The sequence below is a fragment of the Lacerta agilis genome, chromosome 17, assembly GCF_009819535.1.
Source record: "Lacerta agilis isolate rLacAgi1 chromosome 17, rLacAgi1.pri, whole genome shotgun sequence".
NCBI classification, from domain to species: domain Eukaryota; kingdom Metazoa; phylum Chordata; class Lepidosauria; order Squamata; family Lacertidae; genus Lacerta; species Lacerta agilis.
The window spans coordinates 16640806-16658016 of NC_046328.1; the positions used below are offsets into that span (position 1 = coordinate 16640806).

Genomic DNA, 17211 nt, shown 5'->3' on the forward strand with positions numbered 1-17211 from the left:
CACCTTCCTGCCACAGCGGGACCTGTTTATCTACTTGCACTGGTGTGCTTTCGAACTGCTAGGTTGGCAGGAGCTGGGACAGAGCAATGGGAGCTTACTCCGTAGTGGGGATTCGAACCACCGACCTTCTGATCGGCAAGCCCAAGAGGCTCAAGTGGTTTAGACCAGGGGTGGCCAACTCCCAAGTGACTGCGATCTACTCACAGTTAAAATCTGGCAGTGATCTACCCCCTTTTGAGCTTTTTTAGGAACGAAAGCCCTGTTTTTTTGGGGAGTGCAGGAAGGAAATGTTGAGCTTTTTTCAGGTGAGCCAAAGTTGCTGAGCTTCTATGGGGGGAGCCAGTGATCTACCACAGACTTCCAGTGATCATGATCTACCTGTTGGATCTGCCTGGATTCCTCCCCCCGCCCCCAGTCTGGCCCACAGACCCATAAACTAACCCCACGTTGTAATGCAGGTTGGCAACAACAACTACCAGCACTTATCCCTGCCCCTCGGGTCTTGGGTGCAAATCCTAGGAAGTAACTACCCAGGTTTTCCACCGTTATTCATTTCTGCAAGAACAGCCTTTGCACAGTTGGGGAGAATGCAGAGGCCCCCGCCGCCACCCCAGAGATAACCTGGGGAAGTCAAAGGAACCATCGGTTATTGCAAACGGCAAGGAAACCTTTGATCCTGAAAAGAGAAGAGTTACCCCTTCAGGAGTCTAGCCAGAACGACACTTGAGAGGGTTGCTAGTGTCTCATTTTGAAAGTGTGCACAGCCGCCTGGTGTTTATAACTTTGCAAAACATCTTTCTTTTAGTTATAGGTAGGTAGCCGTGTTGGTCTGCCATAGTCAAAACAAAATAAAAAATAAATCCTTCCAGTAGCACCTTAGAGACCAACTAAGTTTGTTCTTTCTTTTCGTGCATGGGAGCATAAGCCTGCCCACCCCTATACTGATGCTCCGAGAACAGTTTGCGCCTGCGGAGAAGCTGGTTTGGCAAGTGTGAGGACAGGATGCTGGACTAGTTGGGCCCTGGGCCTGATCCGACACGTTTCCAACTTATGCTCTTAATGTCCACCTTCAATGCCAAGACCCAGGACCCCTTTCGGCTAGTGGCCTTTGCATCAGCTTTGCACTGGTTCCTGCGTGTGCAGGGGGGGTGGGGGGGGTGAGGGTGCACAGGGAGGTAACCGCGAGGTTTAACGGGCTCCCTCCTCTCAGGCAGCCTCGGCGATGGAAAAATCTCCCGAGCGAGCCAGTGTGCCCTTATAAAGCCTTTGTTTAGCCTCTGCGATGGGCTGTTGTACCCAGTGTCCCGGGAGAACGAGGCTCTAGGGAGGCAAAGATATTAACAAGGAGGGCCTGAGTCACTTTTTCCAAGGCTCTCAAGCTCCTCCGAGACATATATGGCCGGGGCAAAATAAATATAAATAAAAACCCACCCCACCAAAAGAAGGAGAAAATATTAAGAAACCATCTCCATCACCTGTCCGTCTCTCTCTCTCTCTCTGCACCTCGGCCTGCGGAAGCAAAGGATTCTGGGAAAGGCAGGCACTGTCGCCACCGTTACCTGTTAGTTGTCAAAAATTATCTGCCCCTCCCGCAAAAGTGAGCATTTTAAAATTTATTTCCGCGATTGGTATTAGATTAGAGCTCCCATTGTGGGTTAAAACAATCTAAAAACACAACGTGGAGAGCTATTAACACTGGGACCAAGTAATATTCGGGAGCCAGTGTGGTGTAGTGGTTAGAGCATTAGGCTGGAACCCAGGAGACCAAGGTTCAAACCGCCCCACAGCCACAAAGTTCGCCGGGTGTGACGCTAGGCCAGTCGTTGCCTCTTGGCGTGACCTCCCTCGCAGGGTTGTTGTGGGGATTAAACAAGGAGGGTGTCTGCCCCCTTGAGCTCCTTAGAGAAAAAGGTGGAATACCGTTGTGGACTCTCCTTCCTTGGAGGTTTTGAGGTCGGGTGAACCTCTGTCATGGATGCTTTAGCTGAGATTCCATTGCAAGGGGGGTTGGACTAGATGGCCCTTGGGGGTCCCTTCCAACTCCACAATTCTATGATTCTATGAGATGTGGTAAGGAAAGAAAGAATGATAAATATGGCACCTTCAATTGCTTGGGGGGGGGCAGGGAAGGTGGTGTTTAAATGCAACGAGTCCATCAACAATAAACTGTGCCAGAGTGACGGGATGAAATATCTCTAGTTTAGCACCATCGTACAATGGCAGATCCTCTCAGCACTACAAAGAGCGGGCTGGATATTTTTTTCTTATTGATAAATGTATTGATAATAACCCGTCCTTCACCAGCAGGTCTCTCAGAATTAAAAAGAGATGGGTTAAACAGGCCCAAGGGTGGGTCTCGAAAACAGACACCTTAAAGGTAAAGAGGGAAGTCTTCCGCATTCACAGAGAAGGTGCCAGACGCATCGCGGTGGGGAGGGAATTCCACAACTTTGGGGCCACCACAGAGAAAGCCCTCTGCTGGGCTGTTGCCACCAACACCCAGGGATGAGGAACTATCAAGAGGTGGCCCGCCTGCCCATCCCAGCACCCGAGGAGGTAGCGTTTTGGGTATCCGAGGCCTGTGTCATTCAAGGCCCCGAACACAAATGTGAGCACCTTGAATTCTGCCCCGAAAACATAACAGCCGCCGTGAAATTGTCTTAAAATGGGGTTTTTAATGTGAGATCTCAACAGAACCAATCCTCATCCTCTCCCTTTTATGATGTGAACTCCGCCCATCTAACTTCCCCAGCCACTCTGGGCGGCTTCTGACATATATAAAACACAAAAGTACATTAAAAACTTCCCTTCAGGGCTGCCTTCAAATGCCCTTTAAAGGTCGCATAGCTGTTTATCTCCTTGACATCTGGTGGGAGGGCGTTCCACAGGGCAGGCGCCACCACTGAGAAGGCCCTGTGTCTGGTACACTGTAACCTCACTTCTCACAGGGAGGGAACTGCCAGAAGGCCCTCAGAGCTGGACCTCAGTGTCTGGGCTGAACGATAGGGGTGGAGACGCTCCTTCAGGTATACCGGACATTTAGGGCTTTAAAGGTCAGCACCAACACTTTGAATTGTGCCTGGAAAAACACACTGGGAGCCAATGTAGATCCTTTAGGATTGATGTTATGTGGCCTCGGCAGCCACTCCCAGTCACCAGTCCAGCTGCCACATTATAGATTAGTTGTAGTTTCTAAGTCACCTTCAAAGGGGCTATTGGGTTCTTGTTTTTATTTTTATTATGTATTTTGTGGTTTTGTATCTTGATTTTATTCTGTGAACCGCACTGAGACCCCTGGGTATAGGGCAGTATATAAATTCAATAATAATAATAATAATAATAATAATAACAACAACAACAACACCAAAGGTTCCCAAGCAAGGTAGTTTCTGAAGGAACTACCAAGAGGGCTCCGTCTGCGTCTCCCACCCTCCGAATTTCCTTGCCTCCCAACATGGAAACGTTTTGCAACTACAATGCACACATGCAGAGACACATATCTCCCCCCCCTCACCCCTCTGCCCCCCCAAAAAAGGAATAAAGAAGGAGGAGGAGATTTCTCACCATTGCTCCGCAGGTAGGGAGGTTAGGACTTTTTGGTTTTAACCAGCCCCTTCTGAACCAGGCACCGGTAGAACTCCTGGATGTACGTGTAAACGCACTTCCAATCGGGCTCCCTCATCCGGACCATGTCCTCCACATCCAGTAACTGGGGGCACTCCGCGTGCGTCCTGGGTGGGGTGGGGGGCAGGGTGGTGGGGTGCCAGGAAAGGGGAGGGAGAAGCCAGTGATCACAGCCCGGACAGATTTGGAAAGGGGGCAGGGAGGGACGGAGAGAAAAAGAAGAGAGACAGAAGGAAAAAAACAGGAGAAATAACATAAATCCATTTCACATTCCTCTGTGTGTGTGTGTGTGTGTCACACTTACATACATGCTCTTGAGGGGGGTGTCTCTCTGGCGTGCAATGCAAACGGGGGTGGAAGGAGGGGGGGTGTCCGTTGCACACGTGCGCCTGGGAGTCATTCCTCATACGGGGTGGGGGGGGGAGATAGGAAGGGTAGGTATGGTGAGCGTGGCCAGAAGTGCTGTTGTTGGGGGCGGGTGCCACGAGCAGGTGAGGGGAACAACTCGAACCCGGATCTCGACAGCAAGGACAGTCCGACAGACCGAAAGGGGTTGAGGGGTTGGGGAGAAAAGGAGACGGACGGGGCGGGTTGGGAGGAAAGGCGCTGTGCTCCGGGGCCTATTCCAAGGTGGGGCCTTCCTTCTATATGGACGCATATAGAGAGAGCGGATGAGGGGGGGCCGGAACGCACCCCGCTGCCTCATCCCATCCTACCCCAGCCTTGCAACAGCGCTGCGGCACAGCCGGGGTGCCTGAAGCCGGTAAGGGGAGGGGGGCGCGCACAGGACGACAGTGACACAGGAGGGAAAGCCAAAGCAGCCCAGGAGAGCACCTCTAGTCCAGATCGTGGAAGGAGGGGGTCGGTTGCTCTCGTGGTCCACGGAGAGGAGCGAGGAAGAGGCAAGTGGGGGTCTCTGGCAGGCAAAACCCTTCGCAGGCAAATGCCCCTTCCCCTCCTCTTAGGCCAGGACACTGCATTTGGCCCGCGGGGGGGGGGGGTGGAGACCTGGCTCAGAGAAGAGGAAACTCGTCATCCCGCCAGCCTGGGACAGAGGCGAGCAACTAGGAGTCACTGTGCAGACCACCAGGTTCCTGCGGCAGGGCTTTGGCCCTCATGGGAACGTCCTTTAAAAAGGGATCACCCTCATTTCCGCTAGTAAGGGAGACAGCAACGAAGCAAATCAGGAGCGGGGGAAATGGGAGGCCCTCTGTTTGACCCTCGGAAATCTCTGCAGGCCGCACTCTTGAGTGGTTTTGCCTGGCCGGGGCTTGGCCTTGGATGCAAATCATGCCTCTTGCTTTCACACAGGGCAACTAGTGTAGAAACCAGTCTACATTGGTACGTTGGTTCTCAAACCCCTTGGGACTCAAACAACTTGGAACCCAAACACTGCAAAGTGAGTGTTCCGGTTTGCAAAAATAAAATAAAATTGGAAGCCGCACGTGCTCCGTTTTGAGTACCACACTTCTGTTTTGAGTGTTACGCTGAGGTCTGTCTGGTTTTGCTATTTATTTGGCGTTTTTGTTTTTGCATCTCTTTTCGTTTTGTTTTTGTGATTGTGTGGAACCCAGTTCAGTTACTGATTGATTGATTGAATGATTGATAGTGAGACTGCAGTACATTGATTATTGCAGTTCGATAGTAAAATTCATGTTAAATTGCTGTTTTTGGGGTTTGTTTTTAAAAGTGTGGAACGGATTAATCTGTTTTGCATTACTTTCTAGGGGAAAGCGCACCTTGGTTTGGAAGGGTTTGGTTTTGGAAGGGACTTCCGGAAGGGATTAAGTTTGAGAACCAAAGTACCACTATACTGTAAAAAAGCTAATATTTGCACCGCTCGCTCCGCACACTTTAGATTGGCCTGGCCCACCAGAGACTGCAGCCCTTGGGTGAAAAAAAGGTTCTTGGGTTCAAAAAAAGTACTAAAACGCAGCATTATTTTGTTGTGGTGGTTCCGTATTCTTAGGGCAAGGCATGTTCAAAAACACTTATCCTGAGACCTGCAAATGTGGGCAAGCAGTCCTGACTTTCCTAGGTGATGTGATCTGCAGGATCAGCCCAAATCTCTCCAGAGTGCCAAATCTTGCAAGTGGCCTGGCTCCCTAAATTTGCATGTGGAGAGGCGGGAGAAGGAGTTGCTCAGTGCTGCTCTGGAGAGGCCTGCTGTCCACCTCTGGTGGGGAAGGGGACAAGCAGCCCCCCAACCGTAAGGAAGAAGCATCAGGGGGAGAAATAAGAAAGCGGCGTGCCCGGCCGGGCCCCGAGGGCGTCTGCTGCCCCGAAGTCGCTCCCACCCCGCAACCCCAAGCTGCAACAGCGCGCCCCGCCAACCCTACAAGAAAGACACCGCAAAGAGGTACAGGCACTCTCCTCCGCACCAGCTCACATTGCTCCAAGTGCGCCACTGCCAAATCCACATTTTCCAGAGGAACCAGAACGTCTTCTGGCATGGAAGAGCTCCTGCGCTCTGCGTAAACAGCTGAGCCCCCTTCCCTTCCTACCTTGTGTGCGAGAAAGCAGCACAGATTGAGCCAGAGTCTGCAGGTTACGCGGCAAAATCCCAGCACGCTTGTGGGGCCCTGGCATGAATGGTTAGCTGGCTTGGGTGGTGCAAGAGCACAGTGAGGTGTAGTGGTTACAGCAGCCCTCCCAAAGTGGGCAGTACTGGTGGGAGGCAGAAGGATTAACGGGGGGGAGAGGATAAGAAGCAAGGGGGTAGCAGGGGCATACTGGAGGTGTAAATCAGACTTTGAAAAGTTGGAATCTCTGGTCCAAGCCCACCAGTTTTGCTGGATTAATTAAACTAAATAATTTTAATTGGATTTTGAGTAAATTACTGTTACTCTGTTCCTTAGCGGGTGATGCAAGCTGTTGCTCTGAATAATGTTTTTCCTAGGGTAGGGGGCATGGGGGGTGAATTCATGGAACCAAGTCTGAAAAAGTTTGGGAACCATTGAGTTAAGAGTGTCGGACTAAGACCTGGGAGACCAGGGTTCAAATCTCGGCTTGGCCACGTGAAGCTCACTGGATATGACCTTGGCTGCCAGTCACCTCTCTCAGAACTAAACCTACCTTAGAGGGTTGTTGTGGGGATTAAAAGGAGGAGAGAGAGAAGACCACATGTGCCGCCTCTGAGCTCCTCGGAGGAAGAAAGGTGGGTGACGAATGCAATTATTAAACAAACAGCCACCTGTGCCCTTACACGCCTCAAGAGGTGCCTTTTGCCAGAGCTGCATGTTTGTTGTGATTCTGCAGGAGAGCCAGGTAACCACCAAAGGTACAATTGGGGCTTCCTAAGAACCCCAAACTTGCATTAAAAAGAGAAAGAAACCGAACAAGCATGTTTCTAGACCTCATGGTTGCAAAAGTACTCTTTGATTTTCACAGTGGACAGCCGAGACACCCTAGAAGTCAGAGAGGGGTGGCTGGGCAGAATTTGTGTCCTCTCCCTTCCCCAGGACTAGCAAAAATGAAATAAACCATAAGCATTCCAGAACCCTGCAAAGAATAATAATCAGATTTTGTTTTTTCCAGGCCCAGGTATTTCTTCCTTTTGATGTGGCGAGGGCCTGCTACATGACACCAGCCTTCTCCAACCTGGTGCCCTCTGGATAGTGTTGGACAGACAGCGTGGGCTAATGGTTTGTGGTCTAGCAACGCCTGGAGGTTGGGAAAGGCTGGTCTCTGCACACAGGGAGCCCTGCGTTCTGTCTAGACAACACAGCTTAGGAAGAACAACAGGGGACAAGAGGCAGCCCTTATTCCCCACCTTGGGGCTTTACTGGGAAGTCTCTCACCCCACCCCTCAGCCACCTGCCCAGTGAGACATTTTCTAGTTGAGAACCTCCCAGCTGGAAGCAGCACAGGCTTGTGCGCAACTGAGCAGGAAACAGCCACAGCCCTGCAGAGAGGTGTCTGGTTAACTCATTGCCACAGGATAGTTACGCCAGCCTTCCTCACTATGGTGCCCTCTAGATTGCTTTAGATGCTCCAACTCCCACCATCCCCTGCCAGTACAGCCATTTTGGACTACAACTCCCATCGGCCTCAGCCAGCACAGACGGTTTGGACTACAGCTCCCATCATCCCTTGCTACAACGGCCCTTTTGGACTTCTAGCTCCCCTCACAGCTGTAGCACAAAGCCCATAGAGAGCACCAGATTGGCCAAGGCTGCGTTAGGCAGAGAGAGAGAGAGAGAGAGAGAGAGAGAGCACAGGTATGCCAATAACCCAGAAAAGGCGCTAGACCTCTTGAAGGAAAAACAGGCCCTGCGCCCGCACTTCTCTCCCCTGCCTGCCGGGGTCAGGAGCAGCCAAGGGGTACATACTCAGCAGCTGAGAACGCCATCTCGAAGTTGCGCCGCCGGTCTTGAGGCGAAAGCTGGGCATAATCGAAGGCCTCTGGGAAGAAGTTGTGGACGAGGGCGCAGAAGGCCATGCCGTCGCTCCAGCTGGAGGAAAAGTTCTGGATGTCGACGTGCTGCCGAGTAAAATAAAAATTTTGTTACTAGGTCTCCTCAAGAGCAAGGAAAGCACTTCTGGCTCCCGCTAGACCCCAAGTCCTCAGGACGCTCTTCCTGAGGTTTAAACGGAGCCCACAGTGGGTTGTGGTCACTCCTGGCCCAAAAACACCGGGCCCCCCTCGGAGCTGAGAGAGGACCCGACTGAATCGGAATGGCGCTCCACCGGAAGTCCTATTTTTTAAAAAATTAATTTAAAAACAAAAAACCTCAAAGCGGGGGTTTGCCAAAAAAGAGAGAGAGATAATGTTAGCAGTAAGAAGAACGAGCGACACTAACTTAAAGATTTCAAAGAGAGAACAAGAAGAATGCACGTTTAAAGAAGACTGGGAAATGTTTACTGAATATAAAAACGCTGGTAGTCATTAAGATAAATTCCACAGTGTACGATTGAAGAATGGCAGGTGAAAATGATGGACTATATGGAACTTGCTGAGATGACCGGGAAGCTTCGTGACCAGAGGGACGACGCGGTGGGAGAAGAATGGAAGAAATTTAAATTGTATTTTTATAAAATTATAGTAAGATTGAAATTTAGATGTAACTTGGAAGATAAGTTAGACTGCAGATTTAGAATTATGTTAAGTGTTAAGGAACTGGGAGATAATGAATTAAGACAATAGTTTAAAAAAATGGATAGGTTTTTTTTTGTAAAATAAGGTTTATACAATGTAAAGAAATTACTAAAGATGAGAGACAATGAATGCAGGAAGGGCAGACGTGATGAAGTCGATCCACAATGTTAAGGAAAGAAGCAGTTGAAATGAATAATTTTTTGTTTTTTATTGTAGTTTGTTTGTAATAGTTGTATTGTTGTGTATTTGTTTGTTGTATGTATTTTGTTGATGTTTTGAAAAAGTTAATAAATATATATATTTTTAAAAATAAGATAAATTCAACAGTGTAAATAGGTTTTGATGGATGTAACAATGGATTACTGTTTAGTTCATGTAAAATATGCAGGGTTGTATGGTATGTAAAATGAGCCACGGAAAGAGAAGAAGGGAAGTGATTTGAGGTTATTTAAATGAATATTTTGAAATGTATTTTAGAAAAATTAATTTAAAAAAATTATATATACATACATGTGTGTGTGTGTGTATTCAAAAAGTTAAAGACAACCATAAACTAAAAATAGATTAAAACACACATATACTTCTGCTTTAGGCTTGTCTAAATGAGAATATTTTTAGCAGGCTCTGAAAAAAGTACAGTGAAGCCTGATATCAAGAGGCAGGGAGTTCCGAAGTGTAGGCGGTGCAAAACGGAAAGATCCAAGTTCTTGCAATTGTGGAGCAGGTATTATGCAGCCTCTGAAAAAGGGCCAGTTCCACCGATCGAAGCTGTCGATTGGGGCATGTCGGGTAAGGCGGTCTCTCAATCTGGGGAAGCCCGGGCAGAAAGGGGCAGGAAAGTGGGCACAGGCAAATGGCAAACTAAGTTGTTGGACTATGTCAAAATGGCAAAACTGACCGGAAAGCTCAGAAACCAGGAAGACCAAAACGTTAATAAGGAATGGGGGGGAATTATAATTTACCTAGAAGACCACTGTTAGCAGTTGAAAACACTAGCGGGATTACAATAACAATTGTAACGTAACGAGAACTATGGACATAATGGGGTTACCAAAAAAAAATGGGACCGTTGAATAAACATGCAGTAGAAAAGGGGTAACAACAGAACCCATGGAGGGAAGGTGGGAAGTCCAGAGATTCGGAGGAATCTTTTAATCATGGATCCGTCGTGGTATGGTTATAACTTTAAATTTGTAAAAACCATTTATTTTTATTTTTAAAGGAAAGTGGGCACAGGCCCGCCAGGGGCACACTCACCTCGTAGCCCCGTGTCTTAGCGCGGCACCAATCCAACAGCATCTGCTTGATACTGCTGGCGTTGGGGACCCCAAAGCTGCCCGAGCGCTGGACGGCCACCCGGGACACGGCTGGGTTGGCTGGGCTGCGGAGAGAAGAGGAGAGTCTAAGAAGTTGCCGTATCCCAAATCACAGTGTTGCTCCCATAGGAAGAAGGAAATGGCCTCCGGTCCTGGGGGGCTTGCTTGGAATACATCCACGAAGGAACGCAGGCGACTCCCTGCCACCTTCCCTAAAACTGAGCACCCACCCCAGGACTTCTGCGCCAGCCACCCGCACCTCATCCAAACACGGCAGGGCTCCTCACCTGCCGCTCTCCTTCTCCAGCTTCTCAATCATGGCCTTCCGGGCTTGCGAAGCCGATGTCTTGGGCAGGCTCTGGGCCTTCATGAGCTCCTTCTTCTTCTCAGCCTGGCGACGCTCCAGGGCAGCCAGGCTGCTGGCACGCCCAGAGGTCTCGTCCTCTCGCTCGAAGATGCTGCCGGAAGGGGACAAAGGTGAGAAAGGGCAGCAGGGGCTTGCAAGAAGACTAAAGAGGTCAACGTTGGCTTCTCGCTGGTTCCTCGCTTCCCCTCTACAAGTCTTACGACCTTACTGAGGCAGCTAGACTGGTGACTGGGAGTGGCCGCCAAGACCATATTAACACCGGTCCTGAAAGACCTACATTGTCTCCCAGTACGTTTCTGACCACAATTCAAAGTGTTGGTGTTGACCTTTAAGGCCCTAAATGGCTTCGGGCCAGTATACCTGAAGGAGCGTCTCCACCCCCATCATTCAGCCTGGACACTGAGATCCTGCATTGCGGGCCTTCTGGTGGTTCCCTCACTGTGAGATGTGAGGTTACAGGGAACCAGGCAGAGGGCCTTCTCGGTGGTGGCGCCTGCCCTGTGGAACACCCTCCCATCAGATGTCAAGGAAATAAACAACTATCTGACTTTTAGAAGACATCTGAAGGTAACCCTGTTTAGGGAAATTTTTAATGTTTGATGTTCTATAAATAAATTGTTGTTGTTGAAGTTTTTAATGTTTGATGTTAAATAAATAAATAAGTTGTTGTTGTTGTTGTTGTTGTTGTTGTTGTTGTTATTGCAGCAGAGGCAGGGGGCTTTCGTCAGTGGGTCTTTTGCTAGGGTGACCCCCACCAGCAGATGCCCAACACAGTGTGTTGAGGAACACCCTGTCCCCATTTTGGATGTGAACTCCCATCAGGGCTGTTTTGAACAACAATTCCCATCAGCCCTCAGCCAGCATGGCCATATTGGACTACGATTCCCATCAGTCTCAGCCAGTGGGGCTGTTTTGGACTAGAACTCCCAGGAACGCCTTTTGCTTGCCTGGATGAAGACAGCAAGGGACGCCCAAGCCCATGTAGAACCTAACAAACCGCATCTAAAGATCCATTGCTCCTCCCACTTTTGCCGCTGTGCTCTGCCAGGCGCTGGCATGTGGGCCCCAGAAGCAAATCCAGCCCTCTGCCTGAAAAAGCTTTCCCCATCCCTGGGCTTAACAGCTAAACCTCAGCTGCGGAATGAAAACATAGAACCACCTGGAAAGATGGCTGTCATTAAGGCGGGGATATGTGGCAAGCAACAGGCAAGAGTCATGGCCGTCCTCCTGCACATGCCTCACATCCTGTGATCCCTGTGTGGTAGGGGGTTGGACTAGATGACCCTGGGGTCCCCCTTGCCAACTCCGCAATTCTGTGCAACAGGGAGAGGAGCTCCAGCAAGGACTCACCTGCCCACTTTCTTGGAAGACGATGTGCTGTAGGACGATTTGGTCTGGACAAAGGTGTTTCCGTCTGCTGAAAGGTTGAAGCGTGGAGAGGGGTGGGAGACAAACATAAGGACCACGAGTACCAGAGAGGCAACAGCACAACATGCCATGTACTGCGCCCAAACATTACCCTTTAGCAGGTTTTGAATTTTATTGCGTTTTTAGTTTCCTCAACGGGTTGTGCAAACCACTCTTCCAAAAAATGTTTTTTTAAATAGCATAGGAGGCACTGGGGGTGACTTTATGGAACCAAAGGGACAGCGGTCGAAAAAGGTTTGAAAACCACTCAGTGGGTGTGTTGGACTAGGACCTATGAGAGCCGGGTTCAAATCCCCACTCAGCGATCTAAGGCTGACTGGGCCAAGTGGCTGCCTCTCAGCTTAAACCTACTTCACAGGGTTTTTGTGGGGATTAAATGAGATGGGGGGTGGGGGTGGAAAGAATCATGTGAGAAGGGGGCAGTGGCCCCAAAAGTGTGGGAACCACTTCTCTAACCACTACGCAACACTACAGTAACTTATTATGCTTTGCTCTTCCAATGTACCCTTCAAGCCTAGACATCTCAGGAAGCAGAGAAACGCTCAACACCACAAATACAGGTGAAACTCGAAAAATTAGAATATCGTGGAAAGGTTCATTTCTTTCAGTAATTCAACTTAGGAATAGGAATAGGAATAGGAATAATTTATTATTGGCCAAGTACATTTTCCAACATACTTGGAATTTGTTTCGGCTACATTGCAATGTAAACATACAGACACTGTTCCTCTCACAATACAAAGAAGTAAAGAAACCCCACCCATATTTTACCTCCCCTTAAGCTATACAACTACGAATTTAACAATTTAATGGCACAAGGGAAAAAACTATTCTTGTGCCTGGCCGATTTTGTATATAACTTAAAAGGTGAAACTAATAGATGAGATAGACTCATGACATGCAAAGCGAGATATGTCAAGCCTTCATTTGTTATAATTGTGATGATTATGGCGTACAGCTGATGAGAACCCCAAATTAACAATCTCAACTTTGGGGTTTTCATCAGCTGTACGCCATAACCATCACAATTATAACAAGCAAAGGCTTGACATATCTCGCTTTGCATGTCATGAGTCTATCTCATATATTAAACTCCAGTAGCTAATGAAAACAATTGCTTACACAAATGGACTTTTCCACGATATTCTAATTTTTCGAGTTTCACCTGTAAATCTGGTCTCATTCCCATTTAGCTTGGCAAGAATACCCCTCCCTCTTCCTGGGAGCCCCTCACTGCAAGGAAGGGGGGAAAGGTGGAGGAAGCCTTACTTTCCGATCTCTTCACGTAGCTGGACTCCATCATCATCGTGCGGGAAGTCTTGCTGCCGTCATCTGGGAGGGGAAAAGGATAAGAGGGTAAGCAAAGTCCTTATGGATCAGGCCAGAGGCCTACCTTGTCTGGCACCCTGTTCCCCACAGTGGGAAGCCCACATGCCAGACCTGTAAGCTTTAGGCTTCTTCCCCCTTTGTTATTCCACCTCTGATCCTGGTGCCGTCAGGATCAGCCTCACAGAATCAGAGTTGGAAGGTGCACTAAAGGCTAATGGGTGATCCTCCAGGAGAGATTCCTGCATCACAAGGGGGTTGGACTAGATGACCCTTGGGGGCCCCTTCCAACTCTACAGTTCTGGGATCTAGCCTGACCTCTCCTGCACAATGCAGGAAATCCAGCCGCAGCAGATGGTTGCCAGGAACTCCAGAAAGAGCTCTCCACACTTCTAGCAGCTATTAGGGTCAAGAAGGAACATTTCCCTATAATATCCTCCCCAGATCTACCCTCCTGTAACTTAAATCCCCAGTTAGACCCCATCTTGTTCTCAGGGAAAGCAGAGAAGAAGACTTTGCCCCCTTCTGTCAGATATTTGAAGGGTGATCACTCTCCTCTCCTCTGTCTGCTTTTCTCCCAGGTTAAAAACAAAAACAAAACAAGTTTCCTTATTTTATATATACACCTGACCATCTTTGCCTTCCCTGGACCTGCTCCAATCCATCTCAATCCTTCTTAAAGCACAGCACCAAGAACTGGCCTCCGGACTCCAAGCAGAGAAAAGAGCAGAAGCATTCTTTCTCACGACTTGGTGCGAGGCGAGCAACGCCGACTAAAATTGCATTGGCCTTTTTAGCAGCCGCATCACAGGGCTGGCTTGTTACCAGTAGCCGTTGCTAGCCTTTTTTTCTCCACACATTTGTCTAATCCCCTTTAGCGCCATGCCAAGTTGGGGGGCTGTCACCATTTGCAAATTGCAGAGTCCAGCTAGGTGCTGCATGAAGAATCCCTTCTTTTTGCCTGTCCTCAATCTTCCAACATTCAGATTCATTGGATGACGCAGAGCTCCAGTATTTGGCAAAATTGCATCTCCCTATCTTTACCGGGCAGAATTTTATACCCCTTTATCATGTTCCCTCATGCTCACTGTTTTCCCTAAACTAAAAAGAACCAAGCATTGCAAAAAACACTATCCTTGTAAGGAAGTTGCCCAAAATCTCTTAAAACCAGGCTTCCTCAACCTCAGCTCTCCAGAAGTTTTGATACTACAATTCCCAGCATCCCTGACCACTGGTCCTGCTAGCTAGGGATCATGGGAGTTGTAGGCCAAAAACATCTGGAGGGCCGAGGTTGAGGAAGCCTGTCTTAAACATTGAGGTTTTGCTTTTCCAAACCTCTCTCAGCTCTTTCAGAGGTGAGACTATGATGGGTCAAGTGGAAGCCTTCAGCCTTGAACCCAAGAAGCTGCCTTGAAACAGGCCATCAGGGACATAGGAGCTGCCTGACACAGAGAAAGAACACTGTGTCTATCTAGCTCAGTACTGTCTACACTGACCGGCAGCAGCTCTCTGGAGATTCAAATAGGGGACACTGCCAGGAATTGAACCTGGGACCTTCTGCACCAAAAGCAGGTGCTTTACCACCTCTTCCCTTATGCCGAGTCTGGTGATTGGTCCACCTAGCTTGGTACTGTCCACACTGACTGGCAGCAGTTCTGCAGGATTTCAGACAGGAAGTTCTTTCCAGGTGTACTTGGAGATGCTTTTGGGGATTGAACCTGGGACCTTTTGCACACAGAGCAGATGCTCTGATGGCCCTTCCTCACGCATCCATCCCTCTATCCATCCCAGTGCTGCCTACTCTGACTTGCAGCAACAGCTCTCCAGGGTGTCAGACAGAGAGAAGCTTTTCTGGGTCTTGCAGAGCCCCTTTTGACCGTAGATGCCTTGGATTCGAGGGTGCAAAAGGTACTTCGGCCCATCATTCTCCCTACAATGGAGGAAGTCCCGGGAGTCGTGGCCGTGCGAGGAGCACTCACGTCCCAAAAGAAAAGATTGTTAACGCAGATGCTCTAAAGCATGGCCAAAGAACAGAGAGCAGAGGACAGAGAGAGATGAGCCATTCCAAGCTCCAGTTGCCAGGATGAGGCCGCTGAGAGGGCCGGAGAAAGCACCAACCATCCCGGTGCAAAAAGAGAAGAAAAACTGGCAGCGGTGACCCCCGATGCAGAGGAGAAAGCAGGACAGTTTCCAGAGCAGAAAGAAGAGGGTGTCTCTCCACGGGGAGAGCAAGGACCCCAAAGAGGCCTGAGCTGACGTCTGGGATGCGTGCCACGCATCTGCCCCCGGAAGCCATGCGATCGGAAGGAAAGACGGAGCGTCCCCAAATCCCCCTCCGGCCCAGCTGCTCCTTACTGGACTGGACAAGGCGCTGGGTCTTGGTGACGGTGCTGATGGCTGAGCCATCGGCGGACATGGCGCTCTGCCGGGCAGTGGTCTCTGTGGTGTGGGTGGCCCCTCTCGATTTGGCTTCCTGGATCCGCAAGCTGCGCTCCTTCTCTCGTTGCTCTGCAAAACGCCACGTCCCAGAGGGTGTCAGGAACGGCGGCAAGAATGGCGGGAGGAGGGCAAGGCTACAGGAGCCATGGGGGACCCGCTGTGCCTTTATAACAAACCAATCTTTTACCGCTGGAACTCCCTGCCTATTGACAACCAGGCAGGCCCCTTCCTTGCACAGTGACGGCTGAAGACATTTTTGTTTAGGCAAAGCTTATCCAGACATGCAGGAAGCTGGTCTGTGTTTTGTGTTGTTTTCACTTCACCGTTCCTTTTCATTTCGCTGAAGATGTCCTACAACTGTTGCTTTCAACAGCTTTTACTGATAAGAGTCATACCACCATGGAAGTCGAACGGAATCCATTCCGGAAGTCCGTTCGACTTCCAAAACGTTCAGAAACTAAAGCACAGCTTCCGATTGGCTGCAGGAAGCTCCTGCAGCCAATCGGAAGCCATGGAAGCCCCGTCAGACGTACGGCTTCCAAAAGAATGTTAAAAAAACCGGAACACTCACTTCCGGTTTTCGATCTTCCGGGAGCCAGAACATTCAACTCCCAAGGCGTTCCGGAGCCGAGGTACAACTGTAGTTTCATAGTTCTATACTTTCTGGAAACCGCTTTAAGGATTTTATTTTATGAGAACAAAGCAGTACATAAACCTTAGGGAATAAAATATACTGTGGCCGGGAACCCTTTCTTTATTTCACAGATTCGTTAAATTTTAAATCTCACCCTTCCTCCAAGGAGCTCAACAATAGCAGCTGTGAGTCTCCTAAAACACCACTGGTTTGATCCTCACAGCAGCTCTTTGGGGGGGAGTGAGTTAGGTCAAGGGACGGTAACTGGCTCAAGGTTACCCAGTGATACGTACAGATCGCTGCATATCACAGGAACACAGGAAGCTGCCTTACTCAAGAGTCCATCCAGCTCAATATTTTCCACACTGACTAGCAAGCAGCTCTCCAGGCTGTGGCACCGGCATGGCCATAAAATGGACAATGCAGCCATGCTGGCTGGGGGCTGGCAGGACTCGTAATCCCATTGTAGTCCAAAAGGCAGTAGGTTGGCGAATACTTGTGTGAATCCAGTGGCTTTTGCACAGCAACTCTTGGTGCCCACTTGCCTCCCGCTCCTCTATGGTTTAAGTCTTCTCATTTGAGGACTAGATTTCTTGAAGTGTGCAATTATAAAGTGCCCCCCCCCCAGCCAAAAAAATCCCCAGGCAGGTACCTCGCTTCCGCTGGCGCAATTCCCGCATGGCGGCCCGTATCAGCCGCCGTTCCTCAAAGTCTGTGGTCTGATCCAGCTGCAGGGAGAGGGAAAGAGGGACTATTACTACCACTACTACTTCTCTCTCTCTCTTACACACACACACACACACACACACACACAAAAACATACACACGCAGCTTTTCTCCCGTCATTTTAAAAAAGGCATGAAAAGTCCTTCTCCCAACGAGGAGAAGCCGCTCAGAGGAATTTAATTCATACAGATGTAATTCTGCAAGCATGCAGGCGAAGGACATTCAAGTTTAATTTTTTTTAAAAAAAACCTGG

At 49.3% G+C, this 17211-nt stretch overlaps 1 protein-coding gene across 1 annotated transcript in view; it reads right to left on the bottom strand.

The window, feature by feature from the left end:
* SMTN (smoothelin) overlaps window positions 1–17211 on the bottom strand; it is a 77009-nt gene that overhangs the window by 694 nt on the left and 59104 nt on the right. The window contains exons 15-22 of the mRNA XM_033136121.1: window positions 16885–16960; window positions 15515–15667; window positions 13103–13165; window positions 11756–11819; window positions 10326–10496; window positions 9980–10103; window positions 7956–8107; window positions 3663–3731 (exon numbers count right to left, since the gene is read on the bottom strand). Coding sequence (XP_032992012.1) covers window positions 3663–3731; window positions 7956–8107; window positions 9980–10103; window positions 10326–10496; window positions 11756–11819; window positions 13103–13165; window positions 15515–15667; window positions 16885–16960 — 872 coding nt within the window. The remainder of the gene's footprint in view (window positions 1–3662; window positions 3732–7955; window positions 8108–9979; window positions 10104–10325; window positions 10497–11755; window positions 11820–13102; window positions 13166–15514; window positions 15668–16884; window positions 16961–17211) is intronic.